The sequence below is a fragment of the Malus sylvestris genome, chromosome 17 (genome assembly GCF_916048215.2).
Source record: "Malus sylvestris chromosome 17, drMalSylv7.2, whole genome shotgun sequence".
Classification (NCBI taxonomy): domain Eukaryota; kingdom Viridiplantae; phylum Streptophyta; class Magnoliopsida; order Rosales; family Rosaceae; genus Malus; species Malus sylvestris.
In genome coordinates this window covers 7462520-7483998 of record NC_062276.1, presented here as the reverse complement: position 1 = coordinate 7483998, position 21479 = coordinate 7462520, and the positions used below count along the sequence as shown (strand labels likewise).

The following is a 21479-nucleotide window of genomic DNA, read 5'->3' as shown; positions in this document are numbered from 1 at the left end:
ATAAACCATTTAAGAAAACGTTTTGGAAACCATATGATATATATATATATAGATAAAGAAAATGTCCACTCACTGATAAGTAGCAGGATCGTAGCCCCCTAGCCTCACTTGTCCACGCTTGTCATCAAGGTACGTCTCACCTATATGCGAAATAACTAATTTTACATTAATTTTAAAGCACATACACAAACCTTATGAATAACTTCTCAAACATTGCTCAAATGGGGTGTTTGAACATACCAACGTGATCTACTCAACAACACGAACACCCCCATATCTTTAGAATAATTTTTGGACACCACACGCTCCAGCTAAGGCATGGCACGCGTGGGCACATGTCTGGCACACTGACGGAATCCCTAACGGCGTTAGGGAATATTCTGTTAAAATAGTATAATTTTCTATTAAAATCCTAACGGAGTTACCTGACGCTGTCAATATATTTCGTCAAAGTTGATGGAATATTCCTCTTCTTCTTCGATGACTCGCTAGAATCCGCCGCTGGTCACCGTCTGTATTCTTTGGTTTCTAGAAAAAATTTAAACTTTTATATCTAACTCATTTTTCAACCAAAATTCATGAATTTTATATGGATTTGAAGCTCTTGAGGAATAGAAGACAATCGTACCTATTAGAGGTCCAAAAATCAACGAAAAGTGATTGGAATAAAGCTTGGAAAAATCCGGTCAAACTTGAACTCTTCGAAACCACCTATTCCGACGTCAACTTTGTCCCAAATCCACTCTAAGGTTCCTATGGAGTTGTTTAGGAACCTCCCCAAGCCTTAAAACCTTGGAAAAAGGCCTCAATCATGACGGAGCAACAAACACCTCGCCGGAGTTCTTGAGTTCTCGGGTTCCCGTGATTCGCTCAATGGCCAAAAGGTATCACTCAACTCTTGAGGTCATGAGAAATACGATGGTGGACTTCAATAACTCGATCTGTGTCAATTTGGTTAAGATTGTAGGTGATGGTCTCTCGGTTGTATAGACAAGAGAAAAATCAAGAAGAGAGGAGAGAGAAGGTAAGGTTATATGTGTGTGCGTGTTTGTGATTGGTTAACAAGGAGAGAGTGAGAGATTTTAATATGTGAGTGTTCCTCCGGATTGAACAAAGGAAAAGGATGGGTTTTGTAATTGGTCCTAAAACAAATAAAATCCCAACCATCAATTGGACCCAAGAAAGTAGGAGTTAAGGTCATTGGTTGTTACTTTGGCCCGATTATGCTCTTCTAATAATCGTAACTTTTTCCTTACGAATCCAATTCAGCCCTAATTCGCGTCAACGCGCTCGTGACGTTGAGTACAATTTAATAACAACAGCAAGGAAATAATTTAAAACTACATATGTACATCCATGTCACTAAGCCACCGAGGGCATAATCGTCATCTTACATACTCGGGAAGAGAAAATATATAATAATTTGGGACGGGTCGTCACAAATATGTACTATTTTTTTCTATAAAAAATGCGTTATTAGCCCGGAAAGTTATAATGACGACAAGTTTGTTTCATATAAATTGCTCTTGTGAAAACTTGGACTAAGAGAGGTTCATCGTCAGGTGATGGCTAAGTTTAAATCTTGTAGCTAATGCATTGTTACATGCAAGTTTTTCTTCACATATCAATATATTATTTCATAAAAGCGTCACAATGATAATAAACTCGCTTTATTTAAGTATTCTTAAAAATCTAGACCGAGAGAAGCAACAAATTACCACAAATCATAAAGACACGCAAGGCTTACAACTGGAAGTGGACATTAATAATTTTATTGTGATTAATATAGTATAATAATAGGGATTTGAAAAATGAGTGAGGGTTGTGAAGGCGCGTGAGGATGACAAATGCTAAATGACTCTCGCAAAAATTAAATTCTTCTTTTACTTTCTATCACCTTATGTTTTAAAGTTAATTCTTATATTAATATTATAAAATATTATTTCAAAAATACAAAATGATAAAAAGTTGATAAAGAATTTTATTTTTGAAATTTCTCGTTAGCATTTTTCGTGTGAGGATTGAAAGCTTCATGATCGAAAAGATATATTAACGTCAAAATGCATGCACTCTTCATCATTTTGCCTCTGCCTTCACATAATCCTCGTCTATTTTTAATTTGACACGTGATTTGAATATTTCATATTCTCCATTCTAAATTATTATAATCTTCGTACAATTGTTTTAAATTTTGAATGTTACGAGATCACCACAGTTTTATTCAACTGATTGAACCACTTATGTTAAACCATATATTATTTAGAGTATGACATTGTTAATGTAGAAAACAGTTAAAATTAACACTAAAAATCTAAGTGTGAGTGCTTCTGATAAAGAAACATAACAAGTGCTTCCTATAAGCACTTCCAACCTTTTTCAAACAATCATAAACATCTAGTAGTCATATAAAACATTTTTAGTCATTTCATAAATGATCTCTGTCGTGCCCTTTGTACATATTTTAAAACATATCATTAACATATATACCCACAATAAACTAGGACGAATCATAAGTTATATTGTATCAAACTCACTTCAAACCCTAAGTGATGTCAGATTTGTGTGAATTGTAACTAAGCCTTCCTTCAACCAACTAAAAACCGAATAATGCTAAATCAACTGATGGTGTCCAATTTTCTCCCATATTGCTTTGGATCCTCTTCACAATATTTAAATTTTTATAGAAACGTCATCAAATTCCAAATGGGTTCCAGCTGCACCATAATCTATAAATGGGTAGAATCTTGAATCACCATTTCAATTTAAGGGGATCTAGAAAATGAGTGCAACCCAAAATTATAGTCTGAGAAACTCTGATGCGATTCAGAAGGGGCATAAATGCTAAAGTCTATTATAATTGGTAGGTTTTTCAAGTTGCAAGTGAATTCAACTGAAATATCCGCAATATCGTGAAGTCATTTAGTATTATTATAGTTTATCTTCATTTATAAGTGAAATATTTTAGGTTTGATTTTTGTTAAAGATAAGTTTGAATTATATTATTACTAATTTATTATGAGATTAACTTATCTTTTCTTTTAAAATTCAAAAAAAAAAAAAAAAAAGACGTTGCTAGTGAATTTGTACGTAGAACTGTTTTGCCAATAATAGTCCAATTACGTCATGAGCCTATAGCCCTATAGTATGATGTGTCTCAGGCCTCATAGTTTCCACCATGCCCTTGTTTGCAAGAAACCATCAATGCCATTACACTTACTCACACAAGATATTTTTCTATAATTTAATACAAATTTAATACATGTATCTATATGCATGGGGTATTGCTACTTGTCATCAATCATTCTTTAATAATATTTAGTTAACCAAAATTTCCACCAAACAATTACAATATCGCTCGATTTTTTTAGGTATTTTAATGAACGACAGTAATTTTTACTAATTAATAAAATATTCATTATCAATAAAAATTATATGAAATTATCAGTTTAACATTTTAATAAACATAACATGAATAAGAAATATGGGGTATAAATGTAATTTCACATAACCAAATTTTTCTGTTTTTTTTTTCAAAGCCTCACTTACATGTGATCCTAACATATCTGTAATTATAAAAATAAAAATAAAATTCCCACTTCCACATTCTCTATCACTCCCTTCCTCTCTCCTTCTATTTCAAAAACAAAAATAAAAAAATTTCTCACACATTTTTGTTAGGGAATGACTTAGGTTAGTGCCAGGTGTCATTAGTAGAGTAGAGAATATGGAGTTAGTTATAAGGTGGTTGTATTTATATATAAGTAAGGGATGTAAACAGATTGAGATTGATATCTTGGAATATACATAACAATTCTTTGACTCTCTCTCTACTTCCTCTCTCTACATTTTCTCTCTGTACTTTCCTTCATTACTGTTGACATGGTATCTTCGCCGGCAAAGGGTAACACCGTCGTCGGTTCCTGATCTCTGTGCTTCCGCTCGTCTTGTTTGTGCTTTCATCTTGGTAATAGTTGTTCTCGTTTCGTCGAGGATCTCAGTCGGTGGCTGAAACCCTAGAAAATTTGGGGCTTTTTCGTCTGTCGGTCAATGATTGTTCTTCTTGAAATTCCTTCGTTAATTGTTGCTGTTGTGTGTTTCTTAAAGGCATTGTGGTGTAGTTTTATCGTCATTTTGTCTCGCTCGTTTGCGATTGTTGCTGCAGTTGGATTGTCGAGATTTTCTTGATATTATCTCGTTTGGAGTTTATTGCGTTGCTTGATCTGGTTTCTTGATGTGCCTCTTGCTTGCATACGTATTGTTGTTCGTCTGTGGAGAATTCTGTTGACAAATTGTGTGTTTTGGTTGTTTTCTGAGTCTTGACGATCCGTTGATCTTTTACAGTTCTCATCATGGTTACAGTTGCTCAATTAGCACTTACTCAGTCACCAATTTCTTCGCTGATTCCTAGTGTTGGTAACACTGTCACTGTCAAATTGGATGATTCCAATTATGTTACCTGGAATTTTCAAATGGGACTTTTATTAGAGGGAAATGGAATTTTTGGTTTTGTGGATGGATCCATTCCTTGCCTAGATAAATATCATGATTCTGATTCTGAGGGCGAAACTGTTACTAATTCACATCATATTACTGATGATTACAAAGTATGGAAGATTCATGATAAAGCTCTCATGACTCTCATCACTGCTACATTGTCCACTGCTGCTCTGTCCTATGTTATTGGTTGTCAAAGTTCACAGGAAATGTGGAATAATCTGAAGGAACGGTTTTCTAACATAACTAGAACCAGTATTGTTCAAATGAAGATTGATCTGCAGAACATAAAGAAAGGGTCAGAGTCTATTGATTTGTATCTGCAGCGAATCAAGGACTGTAAGGATCAACTTGCTGCTGTTGGAGTGTTTATTTCAGATGAGGATATTGTAATTGTTGCTCTTAAAGGTCTTCCACATGAGTTTAATACTATCAAGGCAGTTATAAGGGGCAGAGAGAATCTTGTGTCTTTAAAAGAATTGCGCTCCCAATTGAAAGTTGAAGAGGCTACTTTGGACGAAGTTATTAAACATGCTCCTATAATGTCTGCTATGTATGCTTCTAATTCAGTCTATGATGTTGGGGGATCATCTGGTGGTGCCGCACATAATGCATCTCAGCATTTTTTCAATGGTTCCCATTTTCCGATCTCTTCAACCCCAGTGTTTCAACAAATGCCATTTCCTAATCAAATGTTCCAGATGAATAGTCCTCTTGCTTGTGTATCTCAAGGTGGTTCAGGGACTTATAACAATTTCAGGGGGAATAACTTCAAACCAAAGGGGAAAAGCAAGAAATTTTACAATAATTTTCAGCAACCTCAACAAACTGGTGCTTCATTTCCACAGTAGTCTTCATCAAATAATTTTCATCAGGGCTCTTCTTTTCAGTCTCTCCATTCTCCTCTGCCTACTGAGCAAGTGTATCAACCGTTGCAGATTTGTCAAATCTGTAATAGGAAAGGTCATAGTGCTCTTCATTGTTTTCAAAAAGGGTGTCAAATTTGCAATCGGAAAGGGCATACTGCTGCAACTTGTTTTGATCGAAATAGTGGTTTTTCTTCGATGGTGCCTCCCCAGTTTTCTTCATCATCACAAGGGTTCTCTCCACAGCAATTTCAACCCTCTCAACAGGCTACTTTTCCTGCACCATTTCCACCTACCCATATGGTTCATCCTCCTCCGTTTCATCCTGCAATGATGAGCTCTCAAAATCATTCTCCGGTTGCTATGACTACGCGGTCTACTTCTTCTCCCTCTGCACCACAGCAAGAGTATTGGTTACTTGACTCAGGGGCCACACATCACATGACTTCTGATTTGTCTAACATTCAAATGGCTGCTCCTTACTCATCCTCTGATACTGTCACTGGTGCTAATGGAGAAGGTTTACATATTGCTCATATTGGACATTCTACTCTTCCATTACAGTCTCATAATCTTTGTCTTAAATCTGTCTTACATGTACCTCAATTATCACAACATTTATTGTCCATGCATCAACTGTGCAAGGATAATAATTGTAGGTGTATTATTGATGAGTCTTCTGTGTGCATACAGGACAAGGTCACTCAGGAAGTTCTGTATCGAGGATTGAGTAACAATGCTGTCTATCCTTTACCAGTCATGAAGTCTTCTCATGTTTCTCCCGCAGCATATATTGGACAAAGAATAAATTCTGCACTCTAGCATTGCAGATTGGGTCATCCTGCTCCTTCAGTAGTCAAGGCAGCTCTTTCTAAGGCTGATATTTCTTTTAAGTGTCTCAATTCTTCCTATACTTGTAAAGCTTGTTTACAAGGCAAATTTGCCAATCTACCTTTTCCTTCTTTGACTTCAAAGTCTGTAGTTCCTTTTGAAGTCATTCACACTGATGTTTGGCGTCCGTCCCCTAGTTTGTCTATTGAAGGATATCGATATTATGTGTCCTTTATTGATGAATGTACAAGGTACACATGGATATTTCCTATCATGAATAAAGCTGCTGTTTTTGGTCTGTTTGTCCAATTTCAGGCTTTTGTGCAAAATTTCTTTAATGTTCATATCAGAATATTGCAAAGTGATGGTTGTGGAGAGTATATTGGGATTAATCTTCAGAATTTTCTTAAGGACAAAGGTATTTTGCATCATAAGTCTTGCCCTTACACTCCTCAACAAAATGGGCTCGTAGAGAGGAAAAATCGGCATATTACCGAGACAGCTATCACTCTTCTTCAACACGCTTGTCTTCCTCCTCAGTTTTGGTACCATGCATGTGCCACAGCAGTATATTTTATTAATCGAATGCCTACACCGGTCTTGTCTATGAAGTCTCCCTTTGAAATGTTATATCATTCTTCACCCAAATTAGATCACTTGAAGATTTTTGGTTGTGTTTGTTATCCGTCGTTGAAGCCTTATAGATCTCATAAGCTTGCACCAAAGACCAGTGAATGCATATTTTTGGGATATGCTGCTTAGTATAAAGGGTTTATCTGCTTTAATCCTAAAGACAATAAACTAATTGTCTCTCGGCATGTTCTCTTTGATGAAAGTTATTTTCCTGCGACTCATATGGCTGGTCCTTTTGACTCTGGTTCCAAGGTGGCTTCCATATCTTCCACCGTCCCCTCCAATACTTTTCATCATCATCCTTTAGCATCTAAACCATTTCCACAAGTGTTCCCCAGGGATTCAAGTTTTCAACATAGTCCTCCAGTATGTTCTTCAGCACCAAGTGAGTTTGTTTCTTCTGGTACCATTCCCTCACTACCAGGGGATATTTCCATGGATCACATGTCCAGTGCAGCTATTTCTGGTCCCGTCATGTCTGAGTTACATCCTGATACTCATATGTCTCAAGTTTCTGAGTTGCAACAAGTTTCTGTTGCTGCTGTTAACTCTCATCCTATGTAGACTCGATCCAAGTCGGGCATTTTTAAGAAAAAGCAGGCCTTTTCTGTTGACATTCAATCTGGTGCTCAAGAACCTCAGTCCTACTCTGCAGCATGTAAATTGTCCGAGTGGCGATGAGCAATGCAGGAAGAAATGGATGCTCTTCTTCAGCAGAAAACTTGGACCTTGGTTCCCCTTCCTCCCGATAAGAACTTGGTTGGGTGTAAATGGATTTATAAGATAAAAAAACATCCTGATGGTACTGTTGCTCGGTACAAAGTCAGGTTAGTGGCTAAGGGATTTTCACAAGAAGCTGGGTTAGATTATTATGAGACTTTTAGTCGTGTGGTTAAACCTACCACAGTGAGACTTCTCATTTCTTTAGCTACTTCTAATGGCTGGAAACTCAAACAATTGGATGTAAAAAATGCTTTTTTACATGGCTTTCTTGACGAGGAAGTCTATATGGCTCAACCTCAGGGTTTTGTAGATCCTCTTCATCCCACACATGTTTGTAAACTCCAAAGATCTCTATATGGGTTGAAGCAGGCTCCCCGAGCCTGGAATGAGCGTTTTACCAAATTTCTTCTCACTTTGGGCTTCAAATCCTCTTATGCTGATCCATCCTTGTTTGTCAAGTATGAGAATCAAACTATTGTTGTTCTTTTGTTGTATGTGGACGACATTATTCTTACAGGCAATAGTGTTGCTGGGGTTCAAAGTGTGATACAACAGTTGACTGCCGAGTTTGATATGAAGGATCTTGGTCTTCTGCATTATTTTCTTGGTTTACAGATTGAGTATCGTTCCAGTGGTATTTTTGTTCATCAATCCAAGTATATCATGGATTTGTTACACAAGGCAGACATGTTCCATTGCAAGCCGTGCCTTACTCCATGCCATCCTAATCACAAGCTGTTGACTCATGGCAGTCCCTCATTCTCAGATCCTTTCAAATATCGGAGTATCGTTGGGGCTCTTCAATATCTAACATTTACTCAACCTGACATAGCATATTCCGTGAATCAGGTTTGTCAGTTTATGCATGCTCCTCTTGAAGATCATTTCATTGCTGTTAAACGGATCTTACGATATCTTCGTGGCACTATGCATCTTGGTATCCATTTTACACATGGTTCTCTTGACATTAAAGCATATACTGACGCTGATTGGGCTGGAGACCCCAATGACCGACGATCCACCACTGGTTTTGTTGTGTTTTTGGGTTCTAATCCTATTTCTTGGAGTTCCAAGAAACAACATACAGTGAGTCGCTCGTCTACTGAAGCCGAATATCATGCTATGGCCACCACTACTGCTGAAATAGTATGGATTCAACAGCTGTTACTGGATTTGTATGTTTCATGTCAATCTGTACCTCTTCTTCATTGTGATAATCTTTCTGCTATGGCATTGGCTACTAATCCTATCCTTCATTCCAAAGCCAAACACATCGAGATAGATTGCCATTTTGTTCGTGAACGAGTTCAACAAGGGACAATCATGCCTCAGTTTGTCTCTACCACGGAACAGTGTGCTGATGTGCTCACCAAAGGTTTATGTTCCTCTCAATTTCAGGTTCATTGTTCCAATCTTATGTTGGGTTCTTCCCTTCATAAGATTGAGGAGGAATGTTAGGGAATGACTTAGGTTAGTGTCAGCTGTCATTAGTAGAGTAGAGAATATGGAGTTAGTTATAAGGTGGTTGTATTTATATATAAGTAAGGGATGTAAACAGATTGAGATTGATATCTTGGAATATACATAACAATTCCTTGACTCTCTCTCTACTTCCTCTCTCTACATTTTCTCTTTGTACTTTCCTTCATTACTGTTGACAATTTTGTGTATTAACTTTCCTCTAAACTTTTGTTATAACAGATAAATAGGTTCATCTTTTCTTTATTTTAAGCATTAACAACACTAGTTGTTGCCACTTAGTATCACGATCTAGTGGTATTCTTCTTCGTTTGTAAGTAAGATGTCTTATGTTTGATTCTTACCAAAGGTAATTGCTAACTCATTGTGAGACTTAACCCACTCTTCACCCTCCTAATGTAGATAATATTATATTATTTGTTCAAATTTGTTTTTGACAATAATCAAACATAAGACATCTCACTTACAAATGAAGATGAATATCACTAAATTGTAGTACTAAAACAAACAACACTAGTTTATAGATATTAAGAAAGACACTATAGAAAGAAAAAAAAATTGCATTACATTTACGAGGAGGCTATATTTTTGTATAATATAACGTAAATTGTTATTGGTCATTTGAAATTTGAGAATTTGATTTGTAATTTACTTTTAGTTATCGTCTCAATTCAATAAAATTGATCACTTTTCCCTTAATTTTTTTGGCAACTCGTAATTACAATAAAATATAACATTTTTTGGCAAAATAAAAAGAGAGAACATTTAGCAATTATGTTTTTCGTCACCAGAAAAAACATCAAAGATATTTCATATAATTTCAAGGAAAAATCGTACTAAATAATAAATCCAATTGAACTCTGCAGGCCAGCAGGCCTGCCAAATTTTCCACGGCTAGGTCCCACAATGAATGTCCACAAATATCTCTTGCCATGTGGATCTGTGCAATTGGATGATTACATCAGAAGCTTTCCTTAAGGCTGTAGACCAATAAAAGCACATTGCAGATATTTGTGTGTATATTACACTTTTCTATTGTAAGGGGTTGATTTTACCATATACAATAATTAAAATAGTAAATTTTTTAGGAATTGATATTAACATTTCAAAAATCTCATTTTACATTCCAAATTTTTTATATTAGGAAAGAAATATACATTTATGAGAAGTGTAGAATGAGATTTTTAGAGTGACAATAATACTTTCTCATTTTTTTAGTACAATAATATATTTTTTATTAAAGAAAAGGAAAGAGTTCGGTTAAACTACAAAATGAACAACCTAAGTGAATTAGCTATCCACGAGATTGAACCTAAGATCTCTCATTTACAAGTTAAGAGAAATACTACCAGATCATAGTACTGAGTGGCTAAAATAGTAGATTAGATATATTATACAGTTTTTTAGCATCCTAAACATTCATGTTTAATTAAATTCTTTAATTTCATTTGATTTATTCAATTTAATAACTAAAAATAACACGTAAAACTCACCTCTCTATACACATAAGTGCTGGACAGCTTCTTCTCTTGACTAATCTGAACTTTTCGGTCATTATTAAATGATTTTGTATTATTACTAATCCGCTAGTTAGTGCAACTTTTTTTTTTCTGTTTGGGAAAATAGTGTAGTAAAACAATTTAGATCGAAGTTTCATAAAAATATCTATAACCATCATTGTCACAGTCCTTGCAAAATATTTACCAATCTTTGGACCCCCATCGTCCTTCACTCTCATCAGCTTTACAAACTTCAGAAATCAAGTGTTTTCAAAACAAAAAAAAAACTTCAGAAATCAAGCCGGTATTCGTGTTAGTTGGATGTGATAATGTTCATGCCATGTTAAATATAATTTTTACTATTTAAGTAATCACGACAAAAAACTTAATACTAGCTCAAGCTGTTTAATAACCGTATCTTATTGTGATTGATGCACAATACATTGTGAGCCATTCGTATTACACTCATATTCATTTCAAACAATGGTCAATCTAAATTAAGTAATCACGTACTCAACGTAAGTTGTTCATGTATTTGTTGGATGTGCATATGGTTTGAGAACAATTTGTGTTACATCCACATTTATGCCAAGTAACAATCAATCTACACTCGCTCATTTTATATCAGTTCGAGAATTTTGTTATAATACTTAAAAAAGTACTAAATACTATCAGACATCTAAGTACTAAATATTGTGCGTATATTCAAGCCGTGTTATTTTGTTGAGTACAAAATTATCGTCCTGTAATAATTCAAAGAAATTCCTCCGTACACACTAAATCCTCAGTAAATTTTTTATAAAAATATAAGAAAAAGTCTTCACAAAAGGGCACGCATCTCAATGACTGAAAAAAAAACAAAGGTTTTGTTGCCATCATAGCGAATGGTATAGTGCGATTCTACTGAGCTGGCATTGTCATTACACAAATAAAAAACAAAACAGAAATGTTAGTGAGATTCTCTCAAACCGATCTTACTATATTTAACATTAAGTTCAATGATAATATTATAAAAGAGTAATACTAAGGAGATTAAATTAAATTTTTTTTTTTTGAAAAATTAAGAACATGAAAATTAATGATTGAATAATTACTTAAACGTTGATAAACAAATTTATTCTTATTGGTGACACATCATTTAGTTTACAAATTTAATTTTTAAATTTAATCTCTTAACATTACTCTATTATAAAATATTATATTAAAAGTATAAAAAAAAAACTATATAGAGTTTTACTTTTGAAAAAATCTCTTTAATGTTTTCAAAAGAAAAAACCAAGTTAAAATGAAGAAAAAACCATTCCCATAATTTTCCCCCCACAATTTTCCCCCAATTCCCCTTTCCCCAGCTTTTCTTCCAATACCACCAAAGAGATGCTTCACTCACAGCTGGCCTGGTCAGTGAACCAGCTGGCCTGTTCCATGCTTTTGGGCAGGGACATGTCCTACACTGTAAGGCACTAGTGCCCCTCCACAGCTTCACAGCGTTGGCCAGCTAATAAGTGGGGAACTCACACAGACCAGAGTAACGGCTACATTTTTAATCCTTTTGGCTCTGTCCACTCCATGCATTTATCGAAATTTGAAATCCTACGTGGTGGCTGATGTGGTGATTGAGCCGGTCACGTGGATCGTGAGTGGCTGTTGAGAGAAGTGGCTTTTGAAAGAAGCCGAATTAAAATTGGGCTATAAAAGGCCAGTGTCTTTGGTTTGTGTCTCCACAGACTCAGAGCAGTTCAGTGAAGAAGAGGCTTCACTCTCTCTCTCTCTCTCTCTCTCTTCTCTCTCTCTCTCTCTTCTCTCTCTTCACACTCTTCTGCTCCAGTCTCTTCTTCTTGTGCTTCAATGGCTGTTCCAGCTTTTGGAATAATGGCTTTTTCTCTGAGTGCTTTTGTGATTTTTGCATTGCTGGGTTTGGTCAGCTCAGCAAAATTTGAAGAGCTTTTCCAGCCAACCTGGGCTCTCGATCACTTCAACTATGAGGGAGAGCAAGTTCACATGAAACTCGACAACTTTTCCGGTATTTAAAAAATCTCCCACATTAAAACAACCAATCGATTCCCAAAAATGTTTTCTTTTCAGTTCTTGAAGCAATTACGTTCTGATTTTTTTTTCACACCAAGAAAAATAGCTCTGTTTTTTCTCACCCTCAACGAAATCGTTAATTTTCTTGTTAAAAATACTTTCTTTGCTGCGGAAAGACTTACATACAACCCTCGAGTCACCGCGGCGTCCTGCGTCGATATCAATAATACGATGGTCCTCGTTTTAATTTTTGCACGTAACATTGTATTATTGGTCTGCGACGCCGGACGTAGGAACATCTGGAAGCCTTTCATTTCTTTGACTAATGACATGCTGGGTTTAAAATTAGGGTGCTGGGTTCTCAATTTAAGAACTTTATGGTGTTTAAATCGTAGACCTCTTGCTGGGTCTAATATATTGCTGGGTGTGAAATTTCAGGAGCTGGGTTTCAATCCAAGAACAAGTACTTGTTTGGAAAAGTGAGCATTCAGATTAAGCTCATCGAGGGCGACTCCGCCGGAACTGTCACTGCTTTCTATGTAAGTAAAAACCCCAAGTGTTATTTTTTTTTAATTTTTTAGGAATAATTAGAAAATATTTATTTCTTAATTCGATTTATTTCTGCACTTTTATATAAAAAAAAATTATTAATTTGACCTTACCCACTTCCCCTGTTTTCCTAGTGAAAATTCTGTACTTTTCCCCATTGATTTGCATTCATTATTTTTTTGTTTCTATCTATATTTAGTAATTAATTTAAATAAATTTAATTAATCCCATCAAATAATATACTCTGATCGCTCAGTAATTTTATATCTTTATGGTCCCAGCTAACATCTATCAGCCTCTGACACTGATATTCAATTCCATTTATCTGATTAGATGTCATCGGACGGTCCACTACACGATGAGTTCGACTTCGAGTTTCTGGGGAACACTACTGGGGAACCTTATTCAGTGCAGACCAATATATATGTCAATGGTGTGGGAAACAGAGAGCAAAGGTTGAACCTTTGGTTCGATCCCACCACGGAATTCCACTCCTACTCCATCTTCTGGAATCAGCGCCAAGTTGTGTAAGCGTTCTCGACTTCTCGATTACGAATTAGTAAACAGGACATTAATCGTAAACATAGCAAAACAAAAAGATAGTGTCACGAAATCTGCGTGTCTCTGGGCCACTCTGCATAAATTATATAAAAGTTGGAAAGAAAAACAAAAGCCAAGCCATGAAAAAGAGGAACGAATCTTGCAAGATGCATGTAGGGACATAACTATTCTTCTGCTCTGTTTTTGTGCCATTGGCATTTTGCTTGAAGTAACTTATGTACAATCGGGATGCCAAATAAGGTGGTATTCCAATCTAATTATGCATTGTCATTTGCGGTAACTTACTTATATAATAATATTTAATTAGTTTGATATATCACTAATCAATCAAGCATGGTCGCTTGTTTTATTAGTTTAGGATACTGGGACAATAAAATTAGAGTTCTACTTAATCCCAATAGAAAAAAGAAAATAAAATATCAAGTGTATCTTCGATGCTGCGTAGAACTTAGTGTTACGGTTATAATATTCTTCTTAAAGTTCTCATCTTTGACGTTCCCAAAAGAAACCCATTATATTAAAACAAAAAAAGGGACCAATAAGCAAAATTATACGTGGGATTGCATAAGTGGTTGACAATAGGCATTGGCTTATATTATATTCTTCATCAATTATTGACATTTTTTGTTTGTTTTTATTGTTGTCAGGTTCCTAGTCGATGAGACGCCCATTAGAGTCCACACCAACATGGAAAACAAAGGGGTGCCCTTCCCCAAGGACCAAGCCATGGGTGTCTACAGTTCAATTTGGAATGCAGATGACTGGGCCACACAGGGTGGCAGGGTCAAGACAGATTGGTCCCATGCACCCTTCGTCGCAACCTACAAGGGCTTTGACATCAATGCCTGTGAGTGCCCAGTTTCTCTTGCAGCCGCAGATAAGGCAAAGAAGTGCAGCAGCAGTGGTGACCAGAAGTACTGGTGGGATGAACCTACTTTGTCCGAGCTCAATCTCCACCAGAACCACCAGCTCGTGTGGGTTAAGGCTCACCACATGGTCTATGACTACTGCACCGATTCCGCTAGGTTTCCGGTGACTCCACTCGAGTGCGTGCACCACCGCCACTAGTTGATGGTGCGAGCAATAACAGTCGAGAACGAGAAGGCGAAAGAAAGAAACATTGTATAAAAGAAATCAAGAAGGGGGTTAAAAAGCTATATATAAACATGTGCTCCATGTTTTGTTCAATTTATTTTTTCTTGTTTCTTTTGCTCGTGTAGCTTTCGGGTTGTATGGTAATTTTAATGTGAATTATGAAGTTCTCTTTTTCAAACTCTTTGGGGGATTTTGTCCAATTTTACCGACTTGCTACTACCAAAAATTGTACAATTATGGTATAGGTTGCATGCTTTCACTGTGGATTAGGTCACGTGAAAAACAATCATATGAAAGAAATAGTGAACCCCAACTTTTTATCTTTTTTGTGTGGGGTTAAGATGTAAGTTCAAAACAACTCGAGTATAGCTCGGTTTATTAAGAGTATTCATCTTCTTACTACCAGATCAAAAGTAGTGGAGTAGCTCGGTTTATTAAGAATATTTACTCTTGCAACTAAAATTATTACGTTGGATTCTCTCTCCTTCAATGTCGTTTCTATAAAAATTTAGTGCACTCAAATTGTAATGGTTTTTTAGCCAAAATGGTTCTTAAAAAGGAAAACTAATGAAAATGGCTTGAAAACTTTGAGTTTTAACTATAAGTTCAAAACAACTCGGGTATAGCTTGGTTTATTAAGAGTATTCATCTTCTTACTACCAGAGCAAAAGTAGTGGAGTAGCTCGGTTTATTAAGAATATTTACTCTTGCAACTAAAATTATTACGTTGGATTCTCTCTCCTTCAATGTCGTTTTTATAAAAATTTCGTGCACTCAAATTGTAATGGCTTTTTAGCTAAAATGGTTCTTAAAAAGAAAAACTAATGAAAATGACTTTAAAACTTTAAGTTTTAACGATAAGGACAAAATAAAGGAGAGGGTGAATAGTACAAGAATTGACTTTTTAGTGTAAAAATGTGGTTTTTCATTAAAGTGAACAGTATCGGGAGATTTTCGTTAAAGTTCCCTAACTTTTTATCTTTTTTGTGTGGGGGTAAGATGTAAATTCAAAACAACTCAGGTATAGCTCGGTTTATTAAGAGTATTCATCTTCTTACTACCAGAGCAAAAGTAGTGGAGTAGCTCGGTTGATTAAGAATATTTACTCTTGCAACTAAAATTATTACGTTGGAATCTCTCTCCTTCAATGTCATTTTTATAAAAATTTCGCGCACTCAAATTTTAATGGCTTTTTAGCCAAAATGGTTCTTAAAATTGGCATAATTTCTCACTTTGGTCATTGAGATTTAAAACCGAGAGAAGTGGTCCATAAGTTTGTCCACCGCCAATCATTTTGGATCTTGCGTAAGAAATCTCTGTAAAATAAAGATAAAATGACAAAAATTTAGATTTTTATTTAACATAAATTTTTACGAAATAATTAAAATAATTGACAGTAACAAACTCATACATCATTTCTATCGATTTCATATGTCAATGATCATTTTTGACAAAAAAAATTCAATCGTAAGTAGATTGTATCTTCCATCAAGTATAAAGGAGGCTTGGACCACTTGGTACTAAATAATTGGAGACCATGATTAAAGCGACGTAAAAAGGAGCCAAAGTGATTGGCCCTAAGTGTTTGTGATTCAAATTTTTGTGTCACGGACTTCAAATCAGTTTCCTTGTAAAAGAGGAATGTGGGAACAAAGTCTTTGTTGGTAGTTGTTACCTTGTATTTTTCACACTGATATGACATTACTTGACATTGTCTTAGACAACACAAGAGTTTGAGTCTTAGAGAGGAAGAAATCAAAGAAATATAACAATAATACACTTTGAAAGTTTCTCTTTCTGCTTTTCTCGAGTTATTTCTTGTTTTAATGTGGTGTAGATTGTCGTTTGCATAAAAAACGGATATTTTGCGTTCTTGCTAATATTGTTGAGAGTATTTTAGTTAAAATAGTTTTTGAAATTGACAAAACTTCTCATTTGACTTCTGAGATTGGCATACCCTCAATTTAATAAATAATAGTACCAAATGATTTGACAAAATCTGTGCGTATATTTGTTATTTTAGTCTTATTTAACAGATTTTCACGGAATGATCAAAATGATTGACGGTGAACAAACTCATGAACCATTTCTATCGATTTCAAATTTAGGAACCAAAATAAGGAGTTATGTTAATTTCAAAGATCATTCTGATACTATTTTAACTAAGAAGTCTATTGTTGAGCCAAGGCTTACTTATAGCTCTGCGACAAACATGTGAAAGACCATGTAGTGATTAAAACTTTAGCATTATATGCATGATTGAGTTAATTAAATAGCATTTTTTTTTGTTAATTTTATGGATCATAAAGGTTCCTTTTTTTGGGTCATCAAATCTTCAATTAGGTGTTTCACTACAGTCCAAAACCGAGTGTAATTTGGGATAACTTTAATGCTTTTGTACAAATGATTTTTGGACATAATTCAAAGGACTAAGGTCCCCCATATAAGAGAGGATAAGAAGGGGGATGTGCAAGGTGGTGATATTTCTCCATTCACATTGAATTAATCTGGGGCATTGTAAATAATGGAAGAGGACTCTAACAAGAATTAAAAGATAAAAATAAATAAAAATATGCCACTTAGTACTACAATCTGATAATATTCCTCTTCATTTGTAAGTAAGAGGTCTTAGGTTCGAATCTAGTGGATAACGAATTCGATATCAAATTAGGTTGTCATTGTATGGCTTAGCTGAACTCCCCCTCTCCTTAGTATAAAAATATATCATTCTACTTAGAAAAAATTGTGCAAAAGGAGAAAATTAGTGCGCAAAATTATCGTGCATAATATAAAGCATGAAATAAATGAAAATGGGTTAAGATGGTTTGGACACGTGAACGGAGTACTTACAAATACTCTAGTTAGAAGATGCAACTATAAGACAAAGGCTCGGGATAAAAAGGTAGAGGAAGACCAACATACAATACTTGGAGCTAATGGAAAACTTGGCACAAAACCGAGAACAATGACATTCTAAAATTCATAAAGCCTCCCTCCTAGTAGAATAAGGCTTTTTTGTTGCTGTAAAAAGCATAAAAGCTAAATGAAGCCATATTATTATAACAAACTAAATGACTCACTTAAGGTCCCTCTTCAACTTAAAGTAATGCTTAAGAGTTATGATCATATAAAATTATAGCTTTGAACCCGAACGAAAATGACGGATTGTCTATAAAGCATCAATAATGTTAGTAAATAATATATCAAAATGATATTAACTCATTATCGAACAAAATTAATTTTTTTCAAAAGACGAACGTCATACACTGAGAGTTACAAGCTCATGACAAAGACTGCTCTAGTGCTATGAAGAGATGGAGCTACCACTCATTTAAGAAGTATAAGATAAGGTGGATGATCAATAGTAAAGGCAATAATTATATGTGTTGTGTGAGTAAACACATAAGGTCCCATCCCATTGATGCCCACCGAATTTTAAAGGCTGGAAAAAGGGTTGATCTATCAGAGTACAAAATACAAGTGAAGGCATCAAAACATCCACAGAAAGACAATGATGGCATCGAATTTGGAGTTCATTATATATGAAGTGATCAAAGTGGGAGACAAAGCTAAATGTAAAATGACCTAAAAGCGATATTATGCATTTGTTGAACAGAAAAATGAACTGTATATGATATGTAAAGGAGAATATTAGATGCTTTTAGAGAATATCATAGATTTAACCATCATGGGGTAGTTCAATGGTTGGGGACGAATTTCAAGTCCGTATTCCACACAGCACGTACACGGTTCGATTCTTGACGTGTGTGAATCATACGATGGCGGGCAGGGGGAGGCTGAAATGCCTCTATGTGAGTCTTCCCAACCCTTTAAAAAGTAGACTACCGTGACGAAATCAACAACTGGTCCCTATTTAAAAAAAAGAGAAAAAAAAAAGAGAATATCATAGATTTAATTACAAAGAGCCTAACAAAAATGTATGAAAATATTTCATCTTAAGTACGTGTATTAGTAACATGACGTGGCGATTGTATAATGGTCACGAATCAAATCCAAGCTTTACATAGTTAGCCATTTTTATTTTTGGAATGGAATAAATATTAGTGACTATTTTGAATACATGTGATATTATCTGCATTAAGGGCGGGAGAGTAGAGTGGGCCTTACAATGGGTTAGCCAACAATAATTTGGTTTGAATTTGTTGATGCACAAAATCCGGAGGATCTTGGACCAACGTAAATCCGGCCGTGAATCACACAAACGCTCAAGAGCACAAAGATGTATCATGGTTCATCTCAATGTTTGGGCTACGTCCACACTGATGCTGATTATGTATGTATGTATGGATTACAATAGATCGGCAAGGGAGCTCTCTGTGGATGCAGCCCTTGCCATTTTGCTCTCTGTTTGGCTGAGAGGGTACTACCCTCCATTTGTTGTGAGGGTTGGATCTAAGACCCTTTGTTTCTCTCTGGATGTGAGATCCTTTTCATGAAGGCGAAGGAGTCCCTTTTATAGATAAGGGCTCCCTCCCCTTTTACATTTGTCATGGGCTTAGGAATGAGGCCCAAAGACGAGGCCCAATATATGGTACCAACAGGAGTCCCTCAAGTCTTCAGTCAAGATAGTCTTTTGGCTGGAGACTTCAAATCCAATCCATGTACAGGCCGAAGTGGCTAGATGTCTTAAACCAGTGCTTAACGCAAGGCAATGCTCAACATAAAGCAATACTCGGCTAGAGGTATCACACATTACGAGACTGCTCGGTTTGAGGCAATACTCGTTGTGAGGCTGCTCGGCTAGAGGCCATGCTCGCGGCGAGGCGGCTGCTTGGTTGGAGGCGATGTTCGTTGCGAGGCTGCTCGGCTAGAGGCTATGCTCGCTACGAGGCGGCTCGGCTCGTGGTATTCCTCATTGGAATTATCTACTTTATGTTGACATGCACTCAGTATGAGTTGATTCTCGACATGATTCGGGTCCGCTTGTTGGGTTTGCATATTGGGTTCTTTTAATCAGCAACAATGTTGATCAGTGGATCTAGTTGCTCAATAATTCCTGACAATAAATGACAGTATAAGTATGACCGTATAATGAATAAATCAAATTGACAAAGTTTGTCAAGGCAAAATATTGTTCTATATGCCTTCTATAAATAAATAATTTACTCAGTTGTGTGGTAAATGATTTGTATCATATATAACACTGTTAAGGGCAATCACATGACACTAGGCAGCATGTTAACAAATATCATAAAATAATAATAATAAAATATTAGATAGGTAATGGTATTGAGAAAACGTAATGATGTGAAAAATAAAGCTCTTTTCTTTTTTTTTTCTTTTGACAGATGGCAGACAATACCAAAGATAATAATAGAATTATTATAAGGAAAGAATCTTATCTTCGCTTTTCCCCTGGCTTTTTCAGACAATGGGCATGGTGGGAACATGCGCTCCCCTTCATGATGAAAGTTTCATCATTTTTTCAGAAGTTGGTGAAGGTCTGTGGTGTCAATCTGAGCCTACTGAATGGTCTTCCTGAGATCCATCTCGTCGACCAAAATGGCTCCACCCATACCCTTCGATCAGAAACCATCGTAGCCAAACTTCCATGGAGCTCTTTTCTCAAATTTGCCAATATTTTGGCACATTTTGATCCATCTGATTAAGGAGCTCCATAAGGATTCGCTGAACTTCTCTGTCAGCTCCAGTTTGAGCATCAAACCTTACAGTGGCAATAACATCCACCTCATCAATAAAGATGATGGCAGGAGCATTCTCCTTGGCAAGACGGAAAACATCACGAACCAGGGGTTAGACAGAGAGGAGGAAGACGACGACGAACTCAAACTCGAGGACTATGTGAGTGACGGCGAGCCAAGTGACCAGAAAGTAGGACTTCATGATTTTGTAAGGAATCTAGGTTGTTTGGCATAGAAGTCTGATCCACAAGTGAAAATAGTTTATGCACCATAAATCTTGCTGAGAGTGTGAATGAGAGCGGCGTCGGCGACGCCCGCACCAACGATTGCAGGTCTTGCTTCTTCGTCTGTGAATCAAGATTTATATGATCTTTCATGGGCTTCAAGCCCTCTTCTTCGAATTGTTCTGGGACGCAGTAGGGCTCATAAACAAGCTGGGGAGCTGGGATCGGTGGTGGGGATTGTTCTGAGACGGGTTGTGGCCGTTCATAGTGGAAAGGGCGGTGACGACTTGGATGGAAGTCTCGACGCATCGCACGATAGCGAGATGAAGACGCGGTGTATTGGAAACTTGAGATCTGATCGGAGCTTGGTACCCGTGCAGAAGGCTCGGAGCTTACCCTTTTCGATCAGAGGTGGGTCCCATGGCCTGAGTGATTGCGATGTCCAGAGGGGCTCGAAGTTGTCGATGGGGCTCTGAGACAGATGATGGGCCTTGGATTGCGCTGGCCATCAACGGAGGTCGTGAGAATAATCAGAAGGATAGCGCTGAAGAACGTGAGAGTGAGACCCAGTGACTGAATGCAAGACATACCTTCCTCATGTACAAAATGCACAAATCTAAAATTTTTACTCACTTCACGCTTCACTACTGAAGAGTCTGCCTCTTTCTTTCTCTATCTGTGTTTCCATTGATGCCGTCGTGATCGGAAGTTGAAACGGAATACATGGGTTTTGCAGTGACTATGCAGATGTTTGGTTCTTGGGTTTCTGCAGATTCACAGTGGATAATGTGGTGAGGTTTCACGGTGGTGAGATGAAAAAATGAAAGAGAATTGACA

At 36.4% G+C, this 21479-nt stretch overlaps 1 protein-coding gene across 1 annotated transcript; it reads left to right on the top strand.

Annotated features, from left to right (window-relative positions):
- Positions 1–11878: 11878 nt before the first annotated feature.
- LOC126611677 (xyloglucan endotransglucosylase protein 6-like) lies at positions 11879–14933 on the top strand. The gene is made up of 4 exons (XM_050280051.1): positions 11879–12545; positions 12989–13089; positions 13433–13626; positions 14308–14933. The coding sequence occupies exons 1-4, from the start codon at positions 12371–12373 to the stop codon at positions 14726–14728; spliced, it is 891 nt and encodes a 296-aa protein (XP_050136008.1). The 5' UTR covers positions 11879–12370; the 3' UTR covers positions 14729–14933.
- Positions 14934–21479: the final 6546 nt, after the last annotated feature.

What these genes read in the sequence shown, in the direction of transcription:
- LOC126611677 (XM_050280051.1), top strand. Translation starts at nt 12,371, where the DNA reads ATGGCTGTTCCAGCTTTTGGAATAATGGCTTTTTCTCTGAGTGCTTTT. An exon ending in GAAACTCGACAACTTTTCCG is followed by an intron (nt 12,546 to 12,988) that starts GTATTTAAAAAA and finishes GTGAAATTTCAG; the next exon opens with GAGCTGGGTTTCAATCCAAG. An exon ending in TGGAATCAGCGCCAAGTTGT is followed by an intron (nt 13,627 to 14,307) that starts GTAAGCGTTCTC and finishes TATTGTTGTCAG; the next exon opens with GTTCCTAGTCGATGAGACGC.